The sequence below is a fragment of the Archocentrus centrarchus genome, chromosome 1 (assembly GCF_007364275.1).
Source record: "Archocentrus centrarchus isolate MPI-CPG fArcCen1 chromosome 1, fArcCen1, whole genome shotgun sequence".
NCBI classification, from domain to species: Eukaryota; Metazoa; Chordata; class Actinopteri; order Cichliformes; family Cichlidae; genus Archocentrus; species Archocentrus centrarchus.
Genome location: NC_044346.1, coordinates 25,198,027 through 25,225,781, shown reverse-complemented (window position 1 = coordinate 25,225,781; position 27,755 = coordinate 25,198,027). Strand labels below are relative to the sequence as shown.

The 27,755-nt window shown below is 38.8% G+C and overlaps 1 protein-coding gene across 1 annotated transcript in view; it reads left to right on the top strand.

Moving 5' to 3' along the window:
- Positions 1-27,755, top strand: part of usp43a (ubiquitin specific peptidase 43a) — a 137,328-nt gene that overhangs the window by 74,971 nt on the left and 34,602 nt on the right. Inside the window, exons 6-9 of the mRNA XM_030733230.1 lie at positions 2,436-2,580; positions 13,750-13,915; positions 16,101-16,212; positions 22,908-23,011. Of these exons, the coding sequence (XP_030589090.1) occupies positions 2,436-2,580; positions 13,750-13,915; positions 16,101-16,212; positions 22,908-23,011 (527 nt within the window). The remainder of the gene's footprint in view (positions 1-2,435; positions 2,581-13,749; positions 13,916-16,100; positions 16,213-22,907; positions 23,012-27,755) is intronic.

Here is a 27,755-nt window from a genome sequence, read left to right as displayed (position 1 = left end):
CAGTGAGGTTGGATGGAGAGCGTTTGTGAACAGCAGTCTTCAGCTCTTTCCACAGATTCTCGATTGGATTCAGGTCTGGACTTTGACTTGGCCATTCCAACACCTGGATACGTTTATTTGTGAACCATTCCATTGTAGATTTGGCTTTGTGTTTTGGATCATTGTCTTGTTGGAAGATAAATCTCCGTCCCAGTCTCAGGTCTCTTGCAGACTCCCAACAGGTTTTCTTCCAGAATGGTCCTGTATTTGGCCCCATCCATCTTCCCATCAATTTTGACCATCTTCCCTGTCCCTGCTGATGAAAAGCAGGCCCAAACCATGATGCTGCCACCACCATGTTTGACAGTGGGGATGGTGTGTTCAGGGTGATTAGCTGTGTTGCTTTTACGCCAAACATATCGTTTTGCATTGTGGCCAAACAGTTCGATTTTGGTTTCATCTGACCAGAGCACCTTCTTCCACATGTTTGGTGTGTCTCCCAGGTGGCTTGTGGCAAACTTTAAACAAGACTTTTTATGGATATCTTTGAGAAATGGCTTTCTTCCTGCCACTCTTCCATAAAGGCCAGATTTGTGCAGTGTACGACTGATTGTTGTCCTATGGACAGACTCTCCCACCTCAGCTGTAGATCTCTGCAGTTCATCATGGGCCTCTTGGCTGCATCTCTGATCAGTCTTCTCCTTGTTTGAGATGAAAGTTTAGAGGGATGGCCGGGTCTTGGTAGATTTGCAGTGGTCTGATACTCCTTCCATTTCAATATGATTGCTTGCTGCTCCTTGAGATGTTTAAAGCTTGGGAAATCTTTTTGTATCCAAATCCGGCTTTGAACTTCTCCACAACAGTATCTCAGACCTGCCTGGTGTGTTCCTTGGTCTTCATGATGCTCTCTGCGCTTTGAACAGAACCCTGAGACTATCACAGAGCAGGTGCATTTATACGAAGACTTGATTACACACAGGTGGATTCTATTTATCATCATCAGTCATTTGGGACAACATTGGATCATTCAGAGATCCTCACTGAACTTCTGGAGTGAGTTTGCTGCACTGAAAGTAAAGGGACCGAATAATATTGCACGCCCCACTTTTCAGTTTTTTATTTGTTAAAAAAGTTTGACACATCCAATAAATTTCATTCCACTTCACGATTGTGTCCCACTTGTTGATTCTTCACAAAAAATTGTAAAAGAAAACGTCATTCATGAAAACAGGCCACCTTCTTCCATTGCTCTGTGGTCCAGTTCTGATGATCACATCGATGAACATCGTGTGACAGGAGTCAGCATGGGCACCCTGACTGGTCTGCAGCTGTGCAGCCCCATACACAACAAACTGCAATGCACTGTGTATTATGACACATTTTTTCAGAACCAGCATTAACTTTTTCAACCATTTGTGCTACAGTAGCTTGTCTGTTATTAGAATCACCAATTAACCCAACCAGTGCATGTCTTTGGACTGTGGGAAGAAGCTGGAGTACCTGGAGAGAACCCAGGCACACACACACACACACACACAGAAAGCCCCAGCTTTGATTCAAACCCAGGACCTTCTTGCTGTGTGGCAACAGTGCTAACCACTGCACACATACCACCTTGGACAAACATAGGGAAAAAAATACACAGACATCCACACCAAGATGATTATTGTACATTATGGGAGTAATTTTGATATTTTCTAATTATTTCCATGAACTGCTTTCCAGTTAAATATTGCACATCCATACGTGAAAGGTGGTTATTCATCTATCAACTGTCTGATCATTGAAATAATAGGACTTTGATTGGATATCATTACCAGTGTAATGACTAAATTAAAAAGCGAAATGTGCATATTTTATTGAGTATTATGTTTAGATTTCACGCACTTCATCATCATCATTTCATTCTGTCAGGAGCATGCATAGTTAGATACAAGCACCATGAAAGAGAAAACCTTAGAGTTCTGATGGTGGCAAAGGTATCCAGTTTTTATTTCATTATTAAAGCCACAAAACAGGCAGTGGTCTGAATTGTAGGATTCTCCTTGCTGTTAAGTTTTTGTTTGACTGTTACTGAAGCTCTTAAACATGAATTTAGGAAATGCATATCTCTGATGACATAGTAATAATTTTACAACTAAATATATAGATGTTTGTAGCTTCATATCTTCATGGTTTGTCCTAATATTGCAGCTGCAAAGCTTGATCTCTGATTTTGTGTATAATATGCTGTATATTTAAAGAATCAACAGTGGTGTTCAGTGTGTGTGTGTGTGTGTGTGTGTGTGTGTGTGTGTATGTGTGTTTTCATTTTCAGTTCTGATCCATTCTTTTAAGCTTGTGGGGGATTTTGGCTTGCAGGAAGCAGAAAGAAATCAGCTGTGAAAGCATCACATGAGGCACATGTGTAGAAACAAACATTTATAATCTATCTCTGTTTCTCTCTGTCTCTCTAGGTCGTCCTTGTAGAGCTGTATTCCACAGGTTTCCAGCGTTCCTTCTCAGATGATGACGACCTAACTGCAATTGCTGATAGCGATGTTGTCTACGCCTTCCAGGCTCCTTCACTCGCTAGTTGTGGAGGCTCCGCGCAACACTCAGGTAACCATGGCAACAGACTGTCCATCAAAGACACTGCAGACACTGACTTCCCACACTCATTTGGCAATTTATCTTTTTTCCTCATTTCCAATTTTCTTTTTGTCAGCCTCCCTCGGCCCTCTTGATTAACTTTTATTCACACTAATTCGCACTTACACTTGTAACCATTTATCATTTCCACAGAGTCCTCATGTTTCATTAACCACTGTGTTTTTCAAAAGCAGAAACTTTACTTTGTTGAGGAGAGGGCCGCTGTCTGCAGTGCATTTTGTATTTCTCCTTTCACTCTTGCATGCATGATAGCACCTAAACAAATGAAATTAAATGTCATGTCTGAATGGCAGCATAATTCAAATAGCAACTTTCAGTATTGTCTTATCTGAATGAACATCTACAAATGAAATTATTGTACTTACAATGCTGAGTGTCACAGAGCCTGGCAAGAACAATTTCACTCTTGTCTCACCCATTCTTGCTTGTTTTTCTTTCGAGGGAGGCTGAAACATAAAAGCTGTCTCTGTCTTCTCGTAAAAGAATTGCAGGTATAAGGCTTTGTCAGCCTTGGATAATTACTCACCTCTTAAAACTCTTTTCATCCACACAAGAAACATCTTAAGCACGTCTTATGTGAAGGTGACAAGAAATGTCTTGTATTGCTTCCTACTAGTTTACTTATATACAGAAGTGGTGGAAAAGTTAAAAAATCCAGAAAGTATTTTCCCATGTGCACATTTTATCAGTTGATTTCTAAAGCCATTTTCTGATAAATTTTTAGGAGAATTAGTTTAGGATGTTTCCCACAGTTGTGGGAAATAGTTAGCTTTAGATGCATCCTTACTAATGTAAATACTCTGTGGGGTTTAGGTGTGGGAGCTGCCTGGACAGAGCATGTAGGAGGCACCACACAGGACACCCACTCATTAGCAGTGAACACACAGGAATATTAGTTGTGCTTCTCACCCATTGATGCAATCTGGCATCACAGGGACTTTGTATTAAGGAGCTGGCAGGTTAAAGAGCAGTTAATATCTGACAGCACTGGGCATTTGCATTTTCAGATGCGCCTCTGTTGAATGATGTATGTCGAAAAGTTCAGGGCTGCAGTTTCTGTGTCAACACATCTTAGATCTCAGAAGCTAGAAGCCTTGGGATCTACAACCCCTATGTGTCACATACGCACAAACCCTGAAATAAACCTTTTTTTTCAGCTTCTTCAGAACATCTTTCCAAAGATGCATCCTCACATCACTGGTACAGCCAAAGGTGGCCTCCTTAGTTGTGGCACCTCACTGTAAAAAAGATAGCCACAGACATAAAGCCAGCATCTGCCACTGACCCCACAACTTATTTAGTTTACCAGAACTGCATCTAGATAACACAACAAAGCCTTTATGGGGGGGATTTTGTTACTCCTGAAAAAGAATGACATCAATAATTTATTTCAGTGCTCAAAGTGCTCATAAAAAATTAAGACTCTTCACTTTCTCAGCAGGAGGCCTTTGTATTGTCACTTCACAGTGAAAACAATGTCACAATACTGGAGGAGGGTGCAGATGTACAGTGTGTTTTCACTCACAGTTGCACAGAAACACTAGTGTTCGTCAGCAAAAACATACACACATTTCCATCCTTTCTGAGGACATTTAGTTATTTTCCAGATACTAAACTTAGCTCTGACCAATTACGATAGTTGTTGCCTTAACGCTAACCATAAAGCATAAAGTTTTCACTCTGAAACAAATTATTTTTATGGACATTTGAAGGATTTTGCTACAAAGCAAATCAATAAACAGTGTTACAACTTAATAAAAAAGTTAAGCTTACATGTTTTTTTCTTATGTTGAGATTTCACACATTTCATCATCATCATCAATACTGTTTCAGTGGCAAGTGTCCATACATAGTCAGATATGTATGGACACTTGCCACTGAAAGAAAGGAGGACGGGGGGGGGGGTCAAGGTAGCAAAGTTTCTCAGCAGGTGCCATGTGGCTTTTCAACCACAAGTTTTTGAAGGCAAAATCAAACTCAAATGAAATAGCAGGGGTAGGTATGAATGGAATGGAGTGTAATATCTAGAATCTTTTCACACAAGCCATGTTATTTATGTATTTATTTTTTCATTATTTTGAGCAGAGCTCTGGTATTGCTGCTGTCTATCATGTAGTTTGTTTTGCAGTTTGTGTGGGAATGTGAAGCCAACTGAGATCCAGACAGATGACTGTATAGAAAGCCTTTAGGACTGAATGCAATGAATAGCTTACTCACATGACAGCCTCCTCAGGAGGTCTGAGATTTGCTTCTTTTTAAGAAATGTGAATTTGTTTGGCAGTTTTTATGTATGAATTTCACTTTTATCAGTTGCTTTGATTAGGATCAGGTTTCACCAGGCTGTGATAGGAGCAGAAAAACAGTGGTTTTAGGGAATTGGTATGTCAGCTGGGATAGGCTCCAGCCCTCCTGCAACCCCTGAGGATAGGCAGAAGATGGATGTATGGATGGATGGATGGATGGATGGATGGAGACTGAGTTGTGGTAGATGATCAGAATTTGAGAACAGGTTTGCTTGTCTTCTCTTATCTTATGCTGTCAGTAAGAATGTGCCTGCCTTACTAATGCACGTGTTCATGATGAAATAGACACCACAAGAATATCCCATCCCTTCATATTTAATCTTTGATTTACAGAAGTGATAAGTGAAACATGTAACAGCAGCTAATTATCTCAAATCATTTGTGTTAAAATTGTATTTGTACACCAACAATAATTGTCACAGAATATAGACTTTATTACCAAGGTTATTAAACATGAAACCACAAGTGCAATGGCTCAAAAAGCTTATTTCATGTCTAATTTTCTTGACTAATTTGTTTCAGTTGGCTGAAATTTATGCAGAACTTATGTTAATGCTTATGTTTTACAAAAATACTGACATATACAAATTGACACAGGCATAAATGCACTTATTGCATTTGTTGTGAAAACCATAGGATGGAAAATTATAATAAAACTGAATTTAGCTGAATTTTTCTTATTTTAGCTTTGTAGGATAATTTTTTAAATAGCAAATTCATATACTGCATCTCAGAAAAACACTCCAGGAACTGTCTTTTCATGGTGGAAATTAAGCAAAGATTGACTCATAATGTGCTTTCGCAGCACACAGTGATGTGTAATAATAAACTCTTAATAAGGCAAATCACTACACAGCAGATTCTGGACATGCAATTACAAATATAGATGACCATTTTCTGCTTTGGGGGATATGTGCCCATGTATTCTTACAGATGTATTCTTCTGATTTTTTGTTTTATTTTTAGAAGTGCAGTTCCACTTTTTAGCTTTCAGTTAGCGTGTGTGTTTGTGTGTGTGTGTGTGTGTGTTGAACCGTCTGGAGAAAGCTCATGGATGTATAACTCTAAAGCGGTCTATAAGGAGATTTCAGCTTTTCTCCACACCTACGCACCCGTTTGCATTTTATAACACAGCTCTATTTTAGGTCTGAACAAAATGTAAACAGAGCAGCCATACTGGAAGCTCTGTGAGAATACGTATGCAAAACTTTGAGGCAATCTTCTAACACTTGTTGAGATATTTCAGCCTCGACTAAAGTGAAGGATCAGCTGCTTTCCAGTTAGGTTTACCCAGCTCAGTTGGTGCTGAGCAGTTTATCTGTGACTCCGGATGAAAAAACATGCCAGTTATGGTGACATTGGCAGTATGAGATTCATAGCTTCCTTCTGACAAAGAGACTCCATTAGCCTCTGATTCTTTTCTTGTCCTTTTCCAATATTATTTTTTCCATCATTATTTTATCCTTTTTTGTGAGAAAACAGAGGTAATTAGGATGCCAGTGATGAAGGTACCTAGGCCCAAAAGCTTGCTCTCTTCTATCATCATAAATATGTGAATAATAAATAGTCCTTCATGTACAGTAACAGCAAAACAGAAAGGAGAGAGCACTTAAATCTTAACATCAAGTAAAGTAACCATGTTTGGTAGATAGAAGTTTGGGAAGGGTTTATTTCTTTTGTCGCTGTAATCGGTTGTGTGTATTAGTGTGCTGGGCTGGATTTCTTCAACTTTATCAATAAACATTCTGGGGTATATCGAATCAAAACTGTTCCAGAGTACAGTAATGAGGTTTTGCAGCAGCAGGAGGTCTCTTAGTAGGAAACACTGAAAAATCAATTAGGTCTAAAGCGCCATAATAGCGTCCCATTTCAGCCTCAACAGTCTGGGCAATTTGCACATAAATAGAGTGATGGAAAATGGAGAGAGTAGTTGAGGTTTGAGCAAGGTGCACAGTGGCAAGTGCACCAGGAATGGCCAGATGGGCTATATTAAAAAGAGATTCTCCTGGATTACACACACCGCTCTTATTTATGTGGCCAGCACATTAAATAGAAACTCTGGCAACATCAGTATATATATATATATATATATATATATTTTTTTTTTTTTTTTTTTTTTTCACAATTTTTAATTGTGTTGAAAAAATGCTCCATCAAAATGTTAAGACAGAAAGAGGTTATAAAATAAACAAGTGCAGATTTTAAAATGTAAGGGTCTTCTTTTAAATTAAGTAGTGGTTCATTGGAAATGTAAGAATAACTAAAATAATGAACTGTAATAATAATATGATAGACTGTTGTATGTTTGGAGAGGTAAGCTGTATGTGCTAATGAACATATAAATAGACTCAAACTGAGACTAAAAACATCATGCATGCAAATTAAATGCAGCCAAATACATATTCCTTCCAGTTCCATTAAGGCAGTTACAGGCTGCCTAAAGCAAACTAAGCGCAGGAAAGCAAATATATTCCAGGAAGATTCATGGGGGAACTCATGCCCCTCCAATAGGATTTATCATTTAAAGTAACCGCAAGAGAATGGAGGCAAAAAGAAATTTCATGTATCTACAGTCGCTCTCTGATCACCGCAACTGCCTCTGGAAAGCGTTCTTAACTCATCTGGGAAATAACAGCAACACTCATCTCAGCAACCTTATTAAGAAGAACACAAAGTGCATAAATGCTGGCTTGAAAGCTTCATCTACCCACCATCATGTTAAAATACCTACTGTATGGTGAACTCAGAACACAACTTAATTATGTTTAAGTAAATCAGTCAGCAGGGCAGAAAAGAGTCTTTCTGTTTCTATTGTGTTTTTATAGATGTTTGGCAAAAGAGCTTTCTCTGTCTCTCTGCTTTGTTTTTTGATTTTGGCATATATATTCTTCTTCACATGGTATAAGGCTTCACATCACATCTTCACATCTGCATTTAGGCATGTAGACACACATAGCCATCTCTTGGGTTTGGTTTGAAAACATATTCAGTGAGTGGCAGTTCTCAGGGTGAAAACGCCTTGTAGATGCCAGATGTCAGAGGAGAACAGCCATAGTGATTCAAGCTGATGGGGAAAGCAACAGTAACTCACATAACCACTTGTTACAACCAAGGTATGAAGAGGGGCGTTTCTGCACGATATGTACAACCTTGAAGGAGATGAGCTAATGCAGCAGGATACCACACTGAGTGCACTCCTGGCATACAGTTCACACTGGCTCACCAAAATTGGACAACAGACGATTAGCAAAAATGTTGGTTGGTCTGATGAGTCTCAATTTCCGCTGAGACATTTAAACGGTAGGGTCGCAATTTGGTGTAAACAGCATGAAAGTATGGATCCACCCTGAACTGTACCAACATTTCAGACTGGTAGGGGGTGTAATAGAGTGAGGGATATTTTCTTGTCATACTTAAGTGCCACAGCCTACCTGAGTATTGTTGCTGACCATATCCATCCCTTTATTACCACAGTGTATTATCCTCTGATGGCTGCTTCAAGCAGGATACACCATATCACGAAGATCAAATCATCTAAAACTGGTTTCTTAGAACATAACATTGAAGTCACTGACTCCCCATAGACAATCCCATAGAGCACCTTTGGGATTCAGTGGAATTGGAGTTTCACATCATGGATCTGAAAGGAAAAGGAGGTCCAACCTGGTACTAGCGAGGTGAAATTAATGAAGGCCATATTTGTTTTTTAACAGAAGCAAATGCAGAAAAAAAGACACTTCGGGTAATTTGGAGATTATGTAATCACTAAATTTGATTACATAATCTCCTACTGTGCTCCGACTGTACAGTTTAATATACTGTGCTCTTTACTGTTTACAGCACATGTAGCAGAGTACGCATCACAGCTGAGCACACACTGGGAAGAAATTGGCTGGGACAGTGTAGACAGGAAGGTGGAAAGAGAGACAGAGAGGGGGAGTATGTGCCGTAAGTGGCTTAAAGGGGTGTCCCTACATTATATATATCATAAAATACTGTTTATGCAAGTATATCATCAGAGTTTTTTGCTCCCTAAAAATAATTTCTGGGTTTGGCCCAAATAATCAAACCTTGCTTACTCTCTTAACATTTTAACATGTGCATTTACAGAGTTGCTTAAAAGGTGGTCGAATTGTATCTTGAGAGTTTGCTGGATGAATTTTTTAAACATGATGTAACTAAGTGCAAAATACCTTGGGCAATTTGAAGAATTGCAGCTTTGTTGCTCTTGTGTGTTGTTTTCTCTTAATGGGGTTGCACAGTGGCCACTCTTGACACAAAATTATGCCTCCCTGCTGTATATGAAACTGTGGACTGATGATTAACTGGATGCAGTTGTAAGGGAAGGAACATAGAGAAGAGAGGATAAAATAGGGCAGCATCAGGTGTGTTCAGTTCCTCCTGTGCGGCTTGCCTAATCTGTAATTTTGCTGTTGGCATAAGGCTCAGCTGCTTTGCTCTCTTCTGAGCCATTGTGTGGTCAGATGGCTGTTTGCTACCCAGACTTCAGATTTGTCCAAGACTGTAAGGTAGCAGGTTTACCTGGATATTTTTGGTTGGGTATGTGGAGTGTGCTGACATGTGTCACTTATCTGGCCCTGCACCACTTGGAAGGAATGTCGTTTCTCATTATCTATGTGGCAGAGTGCCGGTGAGGCTTTTGTTTAGTCTGTGGTCGCTTTATTGTTGCACATCAGTAATGAGCAGCAGTGTTTCCTTTTTGACCTTTGCCTCTGCTGCAGCAGCAGTGACTGTCCTCTTAAACTTTTCATGTGTGAATTGAGTTCTGTGGAGTAATGGTACCATCAAGGGCACCTTTCTAGCGAATGCAGACACACCTCCTCTATAGATACTAGAGGCAACACTGCGGGGTTTTACTTTTAAATGCCATCTTAGTCATCTTAAAGATATTTCTGTTCACCAGCACCAGACCACAGTGAAACACTGTTGCCAGATACCAACATTTAGCATTCCCCAGAGTTTCCACGTGAAAGTTGTTATTCACCATGGAACTGAGAGCTCTTTTGATTTTTCCTTAAGGGAAAAAAAAAAACTTGCACGTCTACATGAAAGCAAATTGCAGTTAGGCTATGTTAAGCTTATACTAAAAAAAAAAAAAGTTGTAACCTACTTTATAACAGACTGCTTTGTCCTCCCAGGTACAAAAATCTCTCCTTCACCCATCTCACAGATCTAAAGACTCAATAATCTCCTGATGTGGCAATTACCACTTTTTCCATTTTTTTTTTTTTTAACCTTCATTACCTGACTCACTCTATGTAGCTGAGGGCTGATTCATCCCTAACATTCAGATGATGGAGAGTTTTTAGGAAAAGAAAGAAAAAAAATAGATACAGGCAATGATAAATAGAGTTACCACTGAGAGAGTATAAGATAAGAAAAAAAGGGAAGAACTAGAGCATAGTGAGAGAAGAGGAGAGTGAGTGCCGGAGGAGGCACTGAGTGTTCTGCGGGACTGAGTAGTTTAATTAATGTTGCCATACACACCACCTCCAATCCCAAGAGCAATTTCTGTTTCTCTTTTTGTTTCTTTTGCCTCGTAATCCTCTTTTTGTATCTCTGTCTGTTTTTCCCTCAGTTCAGTTGCTTACACTTCAGTCTCAGTGTTTATCTTTTAATTACAAATAGCAGATTACAAGGAGAATTTTACAGCAGCCATGACATTGTTGCAATAACAACAAATGGTTTAATGTGGGGCCACCTGATAGCTGAGTGGTGGTGAGGATTTACACTGCACACACACTAACACCTTAAGCAGAGAGGTACTGGTTTTGATTCCCTTGCTCTTTCCCCACATTTCCTCTGTCTTTCTCTATCTTACCACTATCACTATAAGTTAAAAGCATAAAATACCCTATAGAAAACAAAAATCAATCAGTACATACATGGGAAGGCATACAATGCTCCACTTGTTGAGCGTCTCTCCCAGCTGAAGTCTCCACTTGGAAATCACTCTTTACAAATTCCAAAGAACTGTTCTTCCCTTTTGGCCTGAACTCCTCTTCTCACTCTCACACTCTCTCCTTTCCTCGCCACTCTCATCTCTCTCGCTCCCCCTTCTTTCTACCCCGTGGACACCTCCCTCTGTTTGTGGGTCTGCTCTATCCATCTCAATAAGGGATAGATGAAGGTGTGAAAATGACAGTCTGGCAGATAGTTCTCCCGGTACACTGAGGACATATGGGTTATGACACTGCTCGCCACACAGGATATATTACTTTCTGATTTTAAAACTGCTTTTTACACTGATACTTACATGTATGCCTTTGTGAGCACTTTCACAGGAGAGATTTTTTTATATTATTATTTATTTAATTAGAATTTTCACATATCTGTATTTTACTTAGTTATTTTTCTGACAACTTTTTACCTTTACCCCCTAGATTTAAACACAAATATCTCTGCTCCTGACATTTTAATAACAGGCTTGTTACTTCAGGTTTAATGGATTTGAGCGGAGTTATTAATTATTTTGCATCACTGTTAGGTTCAAACTGGTTTGAACCTAAATGCAGGGAACAATAACATATAAAAGACAGTCCTTTTGGTGACTTCATTATTGGTGCTCAATGCACACAACTGACACGAAAGATGTAGAAATGAAAGATGCAAAAATCATTTGTTGCATTATAATTAGGGGTTCAAGTTGGCAAGAACAATCCAGAATTATGTTCAAGGTGCAGATGTCAATAAGTTGTGGTCTCAGTTCTTTAGTGTCTAGTGTAAGAAAGAGATGACAGGACCCCAAATATTATTTTATTATTCTGTTAATCTGACATGAGATTGAGTTACAGTAGCTTTGCACGAAAATAGCTGCTAGAAATGTCCTTCAAAGAGCTACTTTTTTACTTTTATACTTTGAGTACGTTTCAGAAATGTTTTCAGCTTTACTTGAGTAAAGAGGTTGAATCAGTACTTCAGATTTTACTAGAATATTCTTTAAAACAAATGTTTATACTTACACCTAAGTGATGAATGTGTGTATTTTTGCCAACACTGCATTTGTGTGTGTGTGTGTGTGTGTGTGTGTGTGTGTGTGTGTGTGTGTGTGTGTGTGTGTGTGTGTGTGTGTGTGTGTGTGTGTGTGTGTGTGTGGAGAAAGTTGAAGTTGAAACATGGCAGTGATTAATTGCATGGTTGATATCAAACAAGCACAGTTTAATTAAATCCTCTGATAGTGTCAAAGTTTATGTTTCCTGGGAGTCATGAGGTTGAGCCTTCTGTGTCCCCGTCCACTGTTACTCATCATTAATCACAGCAACATGTTTTTGTTGAGCGTGTGTGATATGAGATGCAATTCTTTTTATAGCAGCTTGTAGTAAATAAAGGCAATTTTACCACACTGGACATTTTTTGAAATCATTTTGGAATGACTGTGTAAACATGTCACATTGGATGGTAGTGTTTGCATAGCAGTTTTTCATTTTAGAAGCAAAAACTGTTTTGTTTGTTTGTCTGTTTTTTTTTTACAGCCCTCGTCCTCCCTCCTAGCTTGATAGAATAAGTTTTTAAGATAAACAACATATTTTTACTTGGAAAAACATGTGCCATCATCAGCTGTCAGCATTTTTTTTTCAGTTCTTTCTGAATTTAAGACTGAGCAGAACTTTAACTCTGTCCAGAAAATGAAAAGCACAATGTACAACAATGTGTGACAGTTTCTCTTTGTTTTTCAAAGTAATACTACTTACCTTTTTGTTCTCTTTCTAAAACTGCAGGAGTAAGCTGGTGTCCTGGCATCTCACTGATGTTATTACTCAAACTAACATTTCTTACATTTTCTTACATTTTCTACTCACAAATGCAAGAAACAAAAAATGATACTGTATGTTGTTCGTAACACATTTATTACACCTGTCATAAAAACAAGAAAAATCTTTCTTTAAAACTAAAAATGATATTGTTATGATATTGGCAAATACCCAAATTTGAGCCAACACAATGGACTTCTTTGAAAAGTTAGAAATTAATCAAGCACCACCATTCAACGCATTTTTCTGTTCGGGAATACAAGTAAATAACTAATTTGGCATTTAATCAAAAAATAACAATTTGCTTTACTAGGACAGAGTAACCCATCATATGATCCAATCATATCTTGCTCACAATATGATATCAGCAGTGCCTTTATACTCAGTACTCTGCCCTTTGCTCCTGACTCTGCTCATAATGTTTATGGATAGAATTTCTGGGTCAAGGAGTTAAGGGTATCTGGTTTCATGGTCTAAGAATCACATCTCTGCTTTTTGTAAATGATGTGGTTTTGTTAGCTACATCAAGTAATGATCTACAATGCACATCGGATGAGAGTCGGTACCTCCAAGCCCAAAGCAATGGTTCTCATCCAGAAAAGGGTCCAATGCACAAGAAATAAGGAATGAATTCCTGCTTTAAGAGGAGGAGTCCAAGTATTGTGAGGTCTTGTTAATCATTTGGGGGTAGGGTTGGACATCTCCAACCTATCATCCCTTGTTCAAAGAAACAGACACACAGAGATTCCATGTATTATAGTAAGTTAAGAAACAATAAAAGAAAAGCCTTGATTGGTGGGCTGTTGCTGACGATTCATCATCCAGCGGCACAACCTAAGTGAGAGGGAGTGAAAGACTGGCAGATTGGATTGTTGCAGTTATGCAGACAATGTAGCAGTTTCAGATTTTTCTTGTGTTTGTGAACAGCTCTCTTTATCAAGACCAGGCTAACAAATCTAATGGTGCTCATGATGGTTGGCAGCAAAATTCGGTTTTACCTTTGTTAATTAAACAGTTCTCCCTGCTTTCTCTGCTATGGTCAGGATATCACCACAGCCTCCCTTCCTCCCCCTACACCTTCACGGCTGGACCGGATGGTCAGAGGTTACCTCCATCTGGCACCCTCTCCTCTGAGTACCTGAACCAGGGTAGCTCCAAGGTCCTCCTCCTTATCTGCAACACAGTAGGATCTGGCCAGCAGGCTGTCAGGTGAGCTGCAAACCACTGAACTGTCAAGTTGTCATTATTACTGATTTAATTTTTTATTGATAGTTTACATCTCTTTAACTCAGTTTAACCATTAGGGCTTCATCTAGTGATATTTTTAGGCACAGAAAAGCCAAATGTAAAGAAATATAGGGTAGCCTATATATCTGTTATGCCTGTTAAGGACGTACTATCCTGCATTTGTCAGACTGTGTTTTAGACTTTGATCATGCACAACAGCAGACTCTTCTCTTGCTTTTCTCTGCTGTCTTAAATAGATTTTTTCATTTATTCCGTTCCCCTTTAGTCCTCCTGTGTTATTTCAGCATCAGCATCTAACTTCTGTTTGACTTTGACCTGCATGTCTGTTACGTGAATTCCCCAGACTCAGCAGGGTGTTTTTAGATTTGTGCAGTTAAAGCATCCATCCAGCTCAACAGTGTTGAAATCAGAGACCGAGCTGAACAGTGTGGTCAAATCAAACTCTGTTACCTTTTGGGGGGGGGGGGGGGGGGGGGGGGGGGTATATTTGTTGCCATGTGTTACTTACTGCTTAGCATCTGTAATGCACTGCAGTCTGATGTCGCTTACAACAGCATAAAAGATTTACCAAACAGTGGAGAGAGCTGGATGGAAGCTTGTTACTTACAGGTAAAATGTGTTTTTTGTTTGGGGATAAGCCATAGTTACTGCACAATATTACAAATCAGAGAAGAAAGGGTTTTGATAAAAATTTACCTGACAATATTGTCCCTGGGAAGGTAAATATGAAGTGAAGTGACTTAGATTTTTACAAGACAAAAGAATTTTGGATTCTTGCGGTATTTACTTTGAACTGAGCAAGGATTTATTGATTTAGGCATGAATATTTTGCAGTTACTTACCATCTTACTAAAATGAGTTCTTGCAAAAGCAGATTAAATGGGGCTTACTGTGTGCAGAAGCATTCCCATCACTGTTATTTGTGCTATAAATTTATAATTCTCTCTCTACAGGGGATCAATAAGTCTAACCTGTTATTGACACAAGGCAAGGCAGATTTATTTTACTCTTCTATGATCTAGTTTCAGTCATCATTTGCGCTTTGGGACTTGATCTTATGGCTCCACAAATCCATGTAGAGACGTTATTGAAAGGCTTGATAATGTCAGGGTCTGACATTTGAAGACTCATCTGTCCATATGCCACCTGACTCGTCTGTGCTGCTACAGTAGATTTCTGAGTCTCTTTATGTAGCCATCTATTCCCAAAATGATCTGGAAAAAGCAATATATCTAGACACATTTAATTACTTCCTAGTTAAAATGCTGTAGTAGAATCATGTGGATGCCTTAACAGTACGCGTGTAATCAGTCCAAACCTGCGGCTTCAATAGCTTCACTCCTTTGAGACAGTAAAGATTTGCTCCCATTCAGCATTCAGATCATTCTGTGGCGCGCAGTAGCAATCAAAATGAACCTGTTTCAGGTTGTTCAGGTTAAGGCATCTCAAGTTGGCTTTGGCTCCAAATAATTTCTTTACTCTGAGCTTGCTTTGTGCAGCAAAGAAATGTTAACAGAGGAAAAATGAGTTTTCTCCGGTATGACACTAGAACATTAGAAGCTTGGTATTGTTGCCATACTGTTGTGTTCTGTAGCAGCTGAATCAACTGCATCAGTATTTCCTTGTTATTGCAAGAATTTTGTTGTTGTGTTTGTACTGTGTATGTCAACCTCCCACAAAAAGCACTTAAAACTTAGTGCGTTATTGTGACTGTATGAGGAACAAATGTAAGCCTTGTGTTAACAGGGGTGAAATAACCCATTCTAAGATATGGATGGATTGCTGGCATGCAAACTGGTTTCTAGGCTTTATTTGTTCCCGGACCAAATGTCAAGAAAATGCAGCTGGCTCTAACAACTTGATGCACTTGACACCTGACAGTCTGCCACATTCCTAATAAGCCTACAGCTGCTTTTCACTCACTCAGTCTTTCCTTTATATATATATATATATATATATATATATATATATATATATATATATATAATTCAGATTAGATTAAGTTTTCTAAACTTATTTACTTGCCAGCATACTGTACTTAATTATAAATAGTAATCATTTTTTATTTATCTAAATAAATTATTTATTTATCTATCTAAACACTCCTCTTTGCTCTGCTCTGCTCTACTATCCTCTTCTCTCTCAGGTTTGGGCCTCCATTTCTTATGCTTGAGGACAGGGGTATCTCCTGGGACCAGCTGCATCAGAGCATCCTCAGTAAGCTCTATTATCTGATGCTGAATGGATCTCAGGCTCAGGTAATGCACCCTCACTAACCAATAACATGTCAGCTACTCTATTCTGTGTCCTTGGCCCTGCAGCTCAGGTGTTCCTGGATACTCTGGCCTCTAACAGAACAAATTAAAATAGCAGTGCAGAGGAGAGATCAGTTACCTGTCTGAGTCATATTTGTAGCTATTGTAAAACAAACAATGAAATCAAATAGAAAGTTGCCCATCTGTTGCTTCTTTCATTGTTTTGATGATGTAGGGTCTTTAGCTTATAGAATAAAGCATATTGAAATGACTGTTATTCTGATTTGGCACTAGATACAGTACCAGAGCAAAAGTTTGGACACACTCACCCATTCATATGGGTGAGTGTGTCCAAACTTTTGACTGGTACTGTAAGTAAAAATACATTAAACTGAATTGAATTAATGTTTAATAATTAATCTGTTGAGTACAAAATTGATCCTTTATACCATGCTGGGTGGATTTAATTTCTGATTCTTTATATGTTGTTACATACATACATTGGCTACAGACAATAAAATGTCTTCAGTTGTTCCTGTTTTATTTATTACAAATTAACCTCACTTACTGCTACAGTCATACGAGGGAAAACAGTGGTTGGACTCCGAGGCATGACCAGAAATGTTGTGACTGTGTGCAATGTACTTGCAACCATGTTGGCTTTGAAATGGCTGCTTCTAAGATGTGGAACAGGACTGCAGCAGTTTGTTATTTGCTGTCTTAATAGCAAGTTTGGCACTTAAAGCCCCCAGCAGCCTTGGCCTATTGTGGCATACCTAAGGGAGGGCTCAGTGTCACATGATCCAACCTTAACTATAAGCTTTATAGAAAAAAAAAGGAAAGTTTTAAGCTTAATCTTAAAAGTAGAGAGGGTGTCTGTCTCCCAAATCCAAACTGGGAGGTGGTTTCACCAAAGAGAGGTCCGAAAGTTGAAGGCTCTGCCTCCCATTCTACTTCTAAATACCCTAGAAACCAGAAGTAGGCCAGCAGTCTGAGAGAAAAGTGCTCTATTGGGGTGATATGGTACTATGAGATCTTTAAGAGAAAATAGGGCCTGTTATTCAAGACCTTGTATATGAGGAACAGGATTTTAAATTTGATTCTGGGGGCCATTGAAGAGTAGACAATATGGAAAAACTATGCTCTCTTTTTCTAGTTTCTCAGTACTCTTGCTGCAGCATTCTGGATCACTGAAGGCTTTTCAGGGAGTTTTTAGGACAATTACAAATGTCCAGCCTAGAAGTAATAAATACATGAATTAGCTTTTTAGCATCACAGGATGTTTCTGTTGCTGGAGCTTAACCCAACTATCATAGGGCGAGAGAAGGGAGAAACCATGGACAGGTTACCAACCTGTCAAAGGCCAAAAACATGGAGACAGCCATTCACTGTGTAATCCATTATTGTAAATTTAAATGTAATTAAGAAATGATCAGGGTTTTTAGGGAATAATTTTAATTGGTCAGTTTCTATGCCATATGTCAGAACAATATATATAGTGTATTTAAGGTTGAGGTTATCCTTTCAGCATCAACATGGATGTTAAAAATCACCCACTATAATTATTTTATCTGAACTGAGCACTAAATCAGATAAAAAGTCTGAGAAATCAGACAGAAATTCTGAGTAAGTGTCAAGTTGGCGATAGATAACAAATAAAACTGCTTTAACATGGAGTGGAAGATTGCCGCTCCTCCTCCTCCTCGACCTGTACTTCGAGGATTCTGACAGTTAATGTTACTCTGGGGTGTTGATTCATTTAAACTAACATATTTATCATGTTGTAACCAGTTCTCTGTAAGGCAGCATAAACGGGCATGTTTATCAAATATTAAATCATTTACTAACAGGAACTTATAAGAGAGCGACCTAATGCTTAATAATCCACTTTTAACCGTTTTACTCTTTGGTGCAGTTGAGGATGCTATATTGTTCTTTGTGAATTTTTATGGCTAAATTGTGTTTCGCTGACTTTTGGTTTTGTTTTTTGATTGTTTGGGAACAGACACAGTATCTATGGTGATAGGAGGAGAGCAGCTTCAGAAAGGCGTGTAGGACTGTAACTCTGCTTCCTGGTCTCATCCCTGGATAGTCACGTTTTGGGGGATTAATACATTTAACCAGATTTCTAGAAATGAGGGCTGCTCCATACAGTTGTATGATGCTATCTTTCCTAACAAGACCAGAAAGTTTCCCAATTATTTATAAAGCCCACATTGTTTTTTTGGACACCGCTCAGACAGACAGCAAATTGAAGAGAACATGCAGCTAAACATGTCGCTCCTGGTCCGATTGGTGAGGGATCCAGAGAAAACTACAGTCTTACATTCTGACATTGTTTTGGCAAAGTTACCCACCGATTCAATAATAAATTTAGTGACCTTCAATTGACGTACCCTGGGTATCATTACTGCTGACGTGAATTATTAGTGTACAAATAGACCCACACATAACACCAGTGCAAGCCTTTCATGTGAGAATGTGCCTAGCATAATTTGAATTATTCCACTGTCCACTCAAACCTCAATAACAGAAATACAAATTTCTAACAGTGTAGAGGAAACCTATGAGTGAAAATAAGAAAAAAGATTTTTATTTTATTTAAACACAAAGTCCTGTGATTCTGACCTGGTTGTTTTTGTTGAAGGCCAGTCTTGTACATACTGTAGGATTTTAGCTCTACTTTCACTTCCACTCAGTATGTACTTAAACTTTGATAGTGATCCCCAATAAAAGCTGGAATTCAACCACATTTAATTTTCTGTATACAGTTTAAGTGATATATGGTCAAGCCATGAACCATCACTACTTCATCATGCAGCTCTTTGTTTTTTCAGACAAGAACTAAAGAGGAAAAGGAGGAGAAACATAAGTCTGGTATTTACTGATTGCTATCTTAGTTTCATAGTTAATTCTTCAAAACCTGTTTGGCCAGATACAAAGTCATCCTCTTGTTGTCTTTATTTTCCCTTTATTCCTCTTAAAAATAAACCACCAAGGTCTTTTGGTGGATTAGATTTTTTTTTTTTTACATATTTTAATCTAAAAAGACCACTTCTATCCTGAGGGAGAAGACCATCGCGCTTTGCTGATGCTTTGTTGTTCTTATTTTAAAAGAACCCAGCAGCCAACAAAGAGCTTTGATCTGCTAAAGAGGTTTACTTGTGATCTTACTGTAATTTCTGTGTAATATGTGAACCTAAAATCTGCATAGAACTGTTTCGTTGCCATTGCCACATGTCTGGGACTTGCTCTATCATTAAACAGTGTTTTGGTGCCACCCAGAGGTTTGTTTAACAAGCTACAGCTCAGTGTGTCCAAAAAAAGAAAACGCACACCAACTTGTGTGTCAAAACCTTTTTACTTCTTTCACATCTCTGCCATTCTGTAAATAGACAAATGAGAAATGATTAACCTTTGCTGTTAGGTTATGTAGAAAATTTAATTAATTTTGCCTTTGAATCCAGCATACTGAAATCCTGTTATGTCAAAACGTTGTATTAAGTCTTTTTAGAACATTAGGTTTAAAACATTACATACATATTTATCTTTTACCCTTTAACTCTGGCAGTGCAGAATTCTGCCTTTTTTTAAATGATTAAAATTCTCTGAAAAAAAAGGGACTGCTTGTTATCACTTGCTGCCAGAGCTTTTTAAAAGATTTATAACTCTTGCAGGGCTTTTATCCTAATACTAAATCACTCTGAGTTCTGCTGGATTTTTATAATTCAGCTGTTTAAGCTCAAAATTGGTTGTTGGCTTGAAGTTTGTTTGTTTTTTTTCTTGAAATCTTGAACTCCTCATGGTCACATTTTGATCATACCATTATTATTGACTCCTTAAAGTTGACCCTTAAATTAAAATACATGGCATTCTGTCTTTTACATTATTCTTACTCCTGCCTTCTTCTGTGGTGAAGGTCTTTCATATATTCAGTTGAACACGAGAAAAGAGAAAAAACTGACAATTATTTAGCTGCCACTTGAACTTCCACCCATCCTATCCTCATCTTAGGTTTCTTAAACCTTTTTATTTCCTTGTAGTGCTGTGTCATGTCACCCAGTTTGTTTAATTGGTCTTCACGGGTTTTTGGAAAGTATGCCAGCATCTGTCATCCTTACCAGAGTCAGCAGGTCTCCATGAGGCAGATTATGGATGCTTAACCCCAACGTTCATTCCAAAACTGTGCCAGTCCTGTGTGATTACTTATTAGTGTGAAGTGTCTTGTCCACTCTCTGTCATTATAGTTTAATAGACAGACAAGGATGTCTGAATGCATTCTCACTCAAGCCCATATAACCAACAAGAGAGACTATGCCTTTTTCATTACTGCTCTAGGCTCCTATTAACCAACTAATTTATTTCTCTTTATGCTTGGCTGCAGTTCCTATTCTCTCTTACCAGCCAGCTTATAATGAATCCTCTTGCCTTTTCAACAAAGAATGTGAGCCATTTGCAAATGCATTTTCTCTATTTGAGTGGTAGGACTGACAGAAAGACTGGGTTATTATAGTTAACTGTAACTATAATAACTGTGCAATGTCGCAGCTAACAGAAATAAAAATAAAAGGAAAACAAAAATTAATTGAAATTATGAAAAAGGACAAAGTTTTTTGTTTTTGTTTTGTTTGTTTTTTTTAAGTATGTCCATTTGCCAAGGAAGCAATGGTGTATGTGCTTTTTAAAATTGGGATTTCCACACAAGCGAGTCAGTGTTTTTGCATTGCTGTAGCTATTCTGAAACTGTCCTTGACGACGAATCTTAAAAAATAAATAAAAATAAAAACTATTTCAAAATTCAGCTCTATAATAATTTAACTGCAACACATGAATATGAGTGTGTGTGTGTGTGTGTGTGTGTGTGTGTGTGTGTGTGTGTGTGTGTGTGTGTGTGTGTGTGTGTGTGTGTGTGTGTGTGCGTGTGTTTATAATACCTTGTGGGGACAATTTTCCTGACATATACTACGTTGTGGGGACCAATTGCTCCTTGTGGGGACTGGAACCTTGTCCCCACAAGGGGAAACCCTGTTTTTGGGTCAGGGGTCAGAGTTAGGGCTAAGGTATGAATTGAGTTTAGGTTAGGGTTAGGGTTAGGTATGTGATGGTTAGGGTTAGGAAAAGGGTAAAGGTAAGGTTTAGGCTGTAGAAATGAATGGAAGTCAATGGAAATTCCCCACAAAGATAGCAAAACACACTTGTGTGTGTGTGTGTGTGTTTTAAAGCTGTGCTATAGGTTCCGCAGGGTTCAGGGACAAATAAAGATTTTGTCTTTATGCAGCGCTTAATTTTAAGAGATATTCAAATGCTAAAAGTTTCAATTTATTTATTTTAATAAGCAAACCACTTTATTGCTAGGTTTTTAAATACTTTTTTTGTTCTACTGAGATATTCAGACATTTCAAACTTTGGTTTCCTTAATTAGTTGTCATGACTAATCATTCTATATTAGACTACAGGTAACCACAGTGACAACACCGCTTCAAGTCAGTTCTGCTTAGCCTTATGACACAACAACGCTGATTCACTTGTGTAAAAAAAAAAAAAAAATCTCCCTCCCCTTCCCTGGGGGGTGGTCCTGTCCTCTACCAAAGGCCTGAGTGGGAGTTTGAGGGTTCTATGCAGTAGCTTAGTTGTTCCCAGGACTTAACTTTTCTGAACGTAGAGCTCTGATGTTGTGCCTGGAATCTGCTGGAGCCATGCTTCCCGTTTTGGGGTTATAGCGCCTAATGCTCCTATTACCACTGGAACCACTTTGGACTTTACCTTCCACATCTGCTCCAGTTGTTCCTACAGCCCCTGGTACTTTTCTCTTTTCTTGTGCTCCTTCTTCCTGATGTTGTTGTCTGCTGGGATTGCCACATCTATCACAACTGCAGTCTTCTGCTCCTTTGTCAACCACCACTGTGTCTGGTTGGCTGTCTAGAACTCAAAGGCCCACAGGACCTTAGCCCTCTTGTTCGCTCATCGGGACTTGGGGACTTCGAGTCCATATGGGGCACAGAAGTTCCTGTACACTATCCCAGCCACTTGGTTGTACCTCTCAGTATACATGGTCCCAGCTTTCAACTCACTATGCTGCTACTATGTGCTGGATAGTCTCTGGGGCACCTTTGCACAGTCTGCGGCTTGGGTCCTGTTGGCTGTGGTAGACTCCTGTCTCTATGGAACTGGTGCTTAGGGCCTGTTCTTGTGCTGCCATGATCAGAGCCTCTGTGCTGTCCTTTAAGCTGGACTTTTCTAGCCACTGGTAGAGTTTCATTAACTTTATTGCATTAGATTTGTTAAACTTTTTTTTAAATTAGGTTGTACATAGAAATAAAAAGGTCTAAAAGGTGTTGAACAGGCTACTTTGATCACAGAATGCAGTTAGATCAATCACTAGACAAAAGTATTGATGTTGCAATTCAGAATGAGATTTTTTTTGATGAAAGGAAATGGAAAATAGTGGGATGCACGATTGGATTCTACTCTTATATTTAAGAAAAAAAAACTACATTAAAATGAATTGCTTTGTAAGACATTACAAAGGTGTCCTTTTAACTTTTTCTTTAATTAATTTATTAAAACTAAATGAGTATCTTGGTTTATTTATTCTTGTATTTATGCTTGTGAATGGTTTACATACACATTTATGTATTTATTGGGATAGTCACTTTTTAGAGAGACAGCTGTATTAAAAATAATTTCTCTCCCTGCAGAATGCTGGGGTGCTGTTTAAGATCAGAGTAGTGGGAGGATCGGCAGCCTACAGCTACCTGTCCCCACAGGACAGTAGGCCACTGTACCACCCTGCTGTTGACAGGTAAGCCCCCCCCCCCCCACACACACACACACACAGCTAACATGTAAATACATCCATGACTCTCTTGTAAGATCAGAGTAGTAAAAGGGACTTTAAATCTCAGTGTGATTTTTCTGCTAAAATAAAGGCAAAACCTAAAAATTAATAATAATAAAAAATAAAAAAACATGCCGTTATCATAGGTCTACTACTACTGCCATAAAAAGCAAAAACCAAACCTATTTAAATTTGGCTAATCCCTCCCTCAAAGTTGTCCCCCTTGTGTATTGTTGGGCCCTTTACAATGCTATTACAATTGTGAGCACCTGCACTTGTGCATCTGCAGTTTCACTACAGACCTCAAATTTCTCTGTAGCTATGCGTGTCATGTAAAGACTTATCACTTCTCATGACAGCTATATCTCCAGCTGAGACTTAGAGACCACATGGCAGTTTTTGGCCCTGTCCACACATGCACAGCTATTTTGAAAAATATAGCAAAGGTGTCTGTTGAATCATAAGTTCTTGTGTTCATGTGGATGGGATTTTTTACTTATTTATTATTTAAACAAAAGCACAAAATCCCTGTTTTAAAAAAAATGGGAGTGTGTGCGTGGACATGGCCTTTAGTGGATGAAGGCACAGCATCCAAGCCACAAGGAGGCGCATCAGATCCAGCTCCATCAAGTGCATGGTGTGGATTGTGAATTCAGCTCTCAGAGTCAAATTGTAAATGTGAAGGGGGCAGCATTCATCCAAAGTCAACAGTGGCATGTGCCATTATAGGCATATGATCTGAAAAAGCATTTTTTTTGGCCGCACCAACATTATTGCTCATTGCCCTTATGCTCACCACATATGGCAACCCATAACTTTGTTGTCATTTGCAGGGTCATCGTTTTACACAGTGGAAGGAGTCCAAAACTGATTACAGATGCACAATTGGAAATGGTCAGAGCAAGACTTCCAGGGAGCAAACTAAAAATAGAAAACATGCTGGGTGTGGCCTAGATGTGGTGATACGACCTAGAAGTTGAGATAGGCTAAAATGTAATCGCAATTTTTTTTTCTTTCATGGGCAAAGTCAGTGAACTTCAAAACACCTTGTACTGTCAGTTTGTAGGCACCAAAGATCACCAGCTCAGTATTTGACCCTGTGTGAGTTAATGATGTTGAATAATGTGTCAGAGTTTTTTTCCTTTTATCTCTTTTATAAAATATTATATTTCACATTATCCTATCAGACATCTGTGTTAAATTTTCATGTGGCTATGGATAGTTGGACATACTAAAAATACGTTGCCTCCAGCCATATTTGTTGATGGTCTGGGGGCAGAAAAACTAAAATTCCCTGTAGAAACCAGTTGACCTAGATAGCGCTGCAAGCTACAGGCTATAAAATAAATTTAACAGTGTGAAGATAAGATCTTTATTTCCTGTGTAATTAAGAGCATCAAGGTGTCACAGAACAGGAGAGGAGCTTAGTATACATCTGTGCTATTGTTCTACTAAGCTGCAGTGAAGGTCAGGCCTTCCACCGAGGGGCAAGGAAATGAACTTTTCCAGGTTATATCTATATTCATTGTGTGTGTGCGTGTGTGTAAACAAGCCTGTTTGGGGAGCATGTGGTGCTGTATGCCCTCTTGATGGCAGCTGCAGTTCATTTCATAGCTGTGATTTAGTTGACTTAATGCATGAAGATGGACTTCTTAAAAAAAAAACATGGGACAAAACAAAGTTAGAATTTTGCATACAACTCAATTAGAAGCACCAGATTTGATGCAGTGTTTAGGTTAGATGTGGACCCAGAAACGTGAACCATGAGTCTCAATATACAAATAAATACAAGGTAGCTGGAGTTTCCAGGAAAATACAAACTTATACCAAAATAATTCAAAGAAAAACAGAGAAAAGGACCGGAAAAAACAAAAGGCATAGAGTATGGACATTATTATAGCAAAGGAGAACAGGCAGATAAATACAGTATGTGAGGAAAACCGATGGACTGACATAGACACACACACACAGAGCAGCAGCAAGTCAGTGAAACGTCTGGGATGTTGATCTGGTCAGTTAAGCAGCAGAAGGGTTGTTAATCAGTTTCAGCTGCTATGGTGTTAATGAACTGAGCAACAGGTGCACTGGAGGGGCAATAATAAGATAACCCCCAAAACAGGAATGGTCTTACACATGGAGGCCATTGACATTTTTCCTTTCTCGTCTCTTCTGGCTGTTTTTATCCTCCCGTCCGATATAAAGAGAGGGGATATTGTCGTGATAGCATCCGTCTGTCCAGGTTTCTGTCAGTTAGGGTTTACCTTTCCAGTCTTGGCATATGAGTTCTTTACTCTTCAAAGATGGGCAACACAGTATTTGCCTGTCCATCCTTCAGGGCATCTGTCTGTCCATTGAGGCACCTTGTGCGTTTCACAGATGAGAGCAGGTTCACCCTGAGCACATGCGACAGATCTGAAAGAGTCTGGAAAAACTGCATGACTGGTGTGGTGGTGGGTCAGTGATGATCTGGGGAGGCATACCCATGAAGGGATGCACAAACCTCTACAGGCTAAGCGACAGCACCCTGACAGCCATTAGGTATCAGGGTGAAACCCTTGGACCCACTGTCAGACCCTAGACTGGTGCGGAGGGTCCTTGGTTTCTCCTGGTGCATGACAATGCTTCATGTGGCAAGGGTATGCAGGCAGTTCCTGGAGGATGAAGGAATTGATATAATTGACTGGCCCCCATACTCACCTGACCTAAATCCAACAGAACACCTGTGGGACATAATGTTTCAGTCCATCAGATGACACATGGTTACACTTCAGACTCTCCAAGAGCTCAGTGATGCCCTGGTTCAGATCTGGGAGGAGATCCCCCAGGACACCATCTGTCTTCTCATTAGGAGCATGCCCCAATGTTGTCAGGCATGCATACAAGCAGGTGGGGCCATACACACTACAGAGTACCATTTTGAGTTGCTACAATTACATTTCGGCAAAATGGACTAGCCTGTCGCATCATTCTTTCACTTTGATTGTCTTTGAATTCAGTCCTCTGTAGGTTGATAGTTTTAATTTCAATCAAACATCGTGGCATCCTTTCATTCCTAACACAATACCCGGTCCATGTCAGTACTGATATCCAGCATGATTTTTTTCCCCATTGAGATCTAATGTGCTTTTGAAGTGCTCCTTTAATTTTTATGGGCAGTGTGTGTGTAAATGCATTTAAGCAAGTTATTGTAAATTTTCAGTAACTAATTCTGTGGTTAATGTATAAATATTGATCTACATAAAAAGCTCACAAACTGGATTTACCAAATGACCATTTGGTAAACTACCCATCCATGTATGTGTAGTTGTTTAATCATCTTGGTAGCTTTCAGTTTACTTTCCAATTTTTTTTCTAGCTTTCCAAAATCACTTCTGTCAGTCTTTAATACATGCGTGTCATTCGGATTGTGATTCTCAAAGCTTACAAAACAGCTACTCAGGATAATCAAGTTATCTCTCTGTGACAGGGTTTCATTAACAACAGTCTCTTCTGAAGTGCATGAGCCTTAGTGTTTAGCACAAAAGCCGTCACAAGGAGCAAGAAAAAAAACTTTGTGTGATGATATTCTGAAGATTTGTGGAATTTTTGGACAGAGTTGCAATTTTTAGAATTTTGGCTTTGTACACCATGACAATGAAATAGTAAAATGCAAGTGAGCTGCAGATTTTCAGCTTTAATTCAACAAAGGCACCGCTTCAATTGTTGAGGAATTACAGCCATTTTTATATGCAGTTCACTGTTTTCAGAGGATCAAATATAACTGGACATTTCACTTGAAATTTTTTTCATTTTGGGCAATTTCTTTCTTTATAATAAAATTTGCATTTGAAAGCCATTTTATGTAAACATAAAAATCTCCAGCTTCAAAAGAAAAAAACCCAAATTCATCAAAGGAGTGCAAAATAAGTTTGATGCATCTGAAAAAAAAAAAAAAGGAAAACACTATTGAGCTCAGCAACAGAAAGGCCTGGAGGTCTACAGAAGACAGCAGTGGTGGATGATCTTCTTATATTCAGTTAAGTGAAACACACTCTCTATAAGGTAAACATTTCATTATTCCACTCTGTCATAAACAGAAGAAGAAGAATGTTCACCACAGGGTAAAAAGCATCTATCAGCCCCAAGGATAAAAAGAGGAAATATTTCTAAAAACATAAGAACGCCGTAGCAGTTCTGCCACAGCATTATTTAGACAGATAAAAATAAAATCAACCCATAACATAAGGAAAGGAAGAAAAAAGTATGTAGTACGTTTAGAATGGCTCACAATCCAAAACGTATGATAACACGTCCTCTAAAAGTGTGTCAGTATGATGCTTTGGCATGCATCTAGTGTTTCCAATGGTACTGTTTCACTAGTGTTTATTGTTGGAATGTAGACCCTGACCGATATAGGATTTTACTGATACCGATATTTGGTGATTTAATAATCTGATGTATCAGATTTTTCTTTCAGTGAAACAGATTTTCCTAACATTTGTTTTGTGTAGTTATTAATGGGCCATTAGTAGGATAATACAACAATGCTGGTTAAAAATAATGTTTTATTGTCAGAAGTCCTGTATTACTTAGATATGCGCTCGCTTTGGACTTTGCGTGGATTAGCTGGTGGTTGTGTTTGTGGTGTTCTAAACACAAGCTGCCTACAGGGAAGTTGGAGACTGCCCTCTGGTGGACAAACTGACATGGGTCAAAGGTGTTTCTCCCA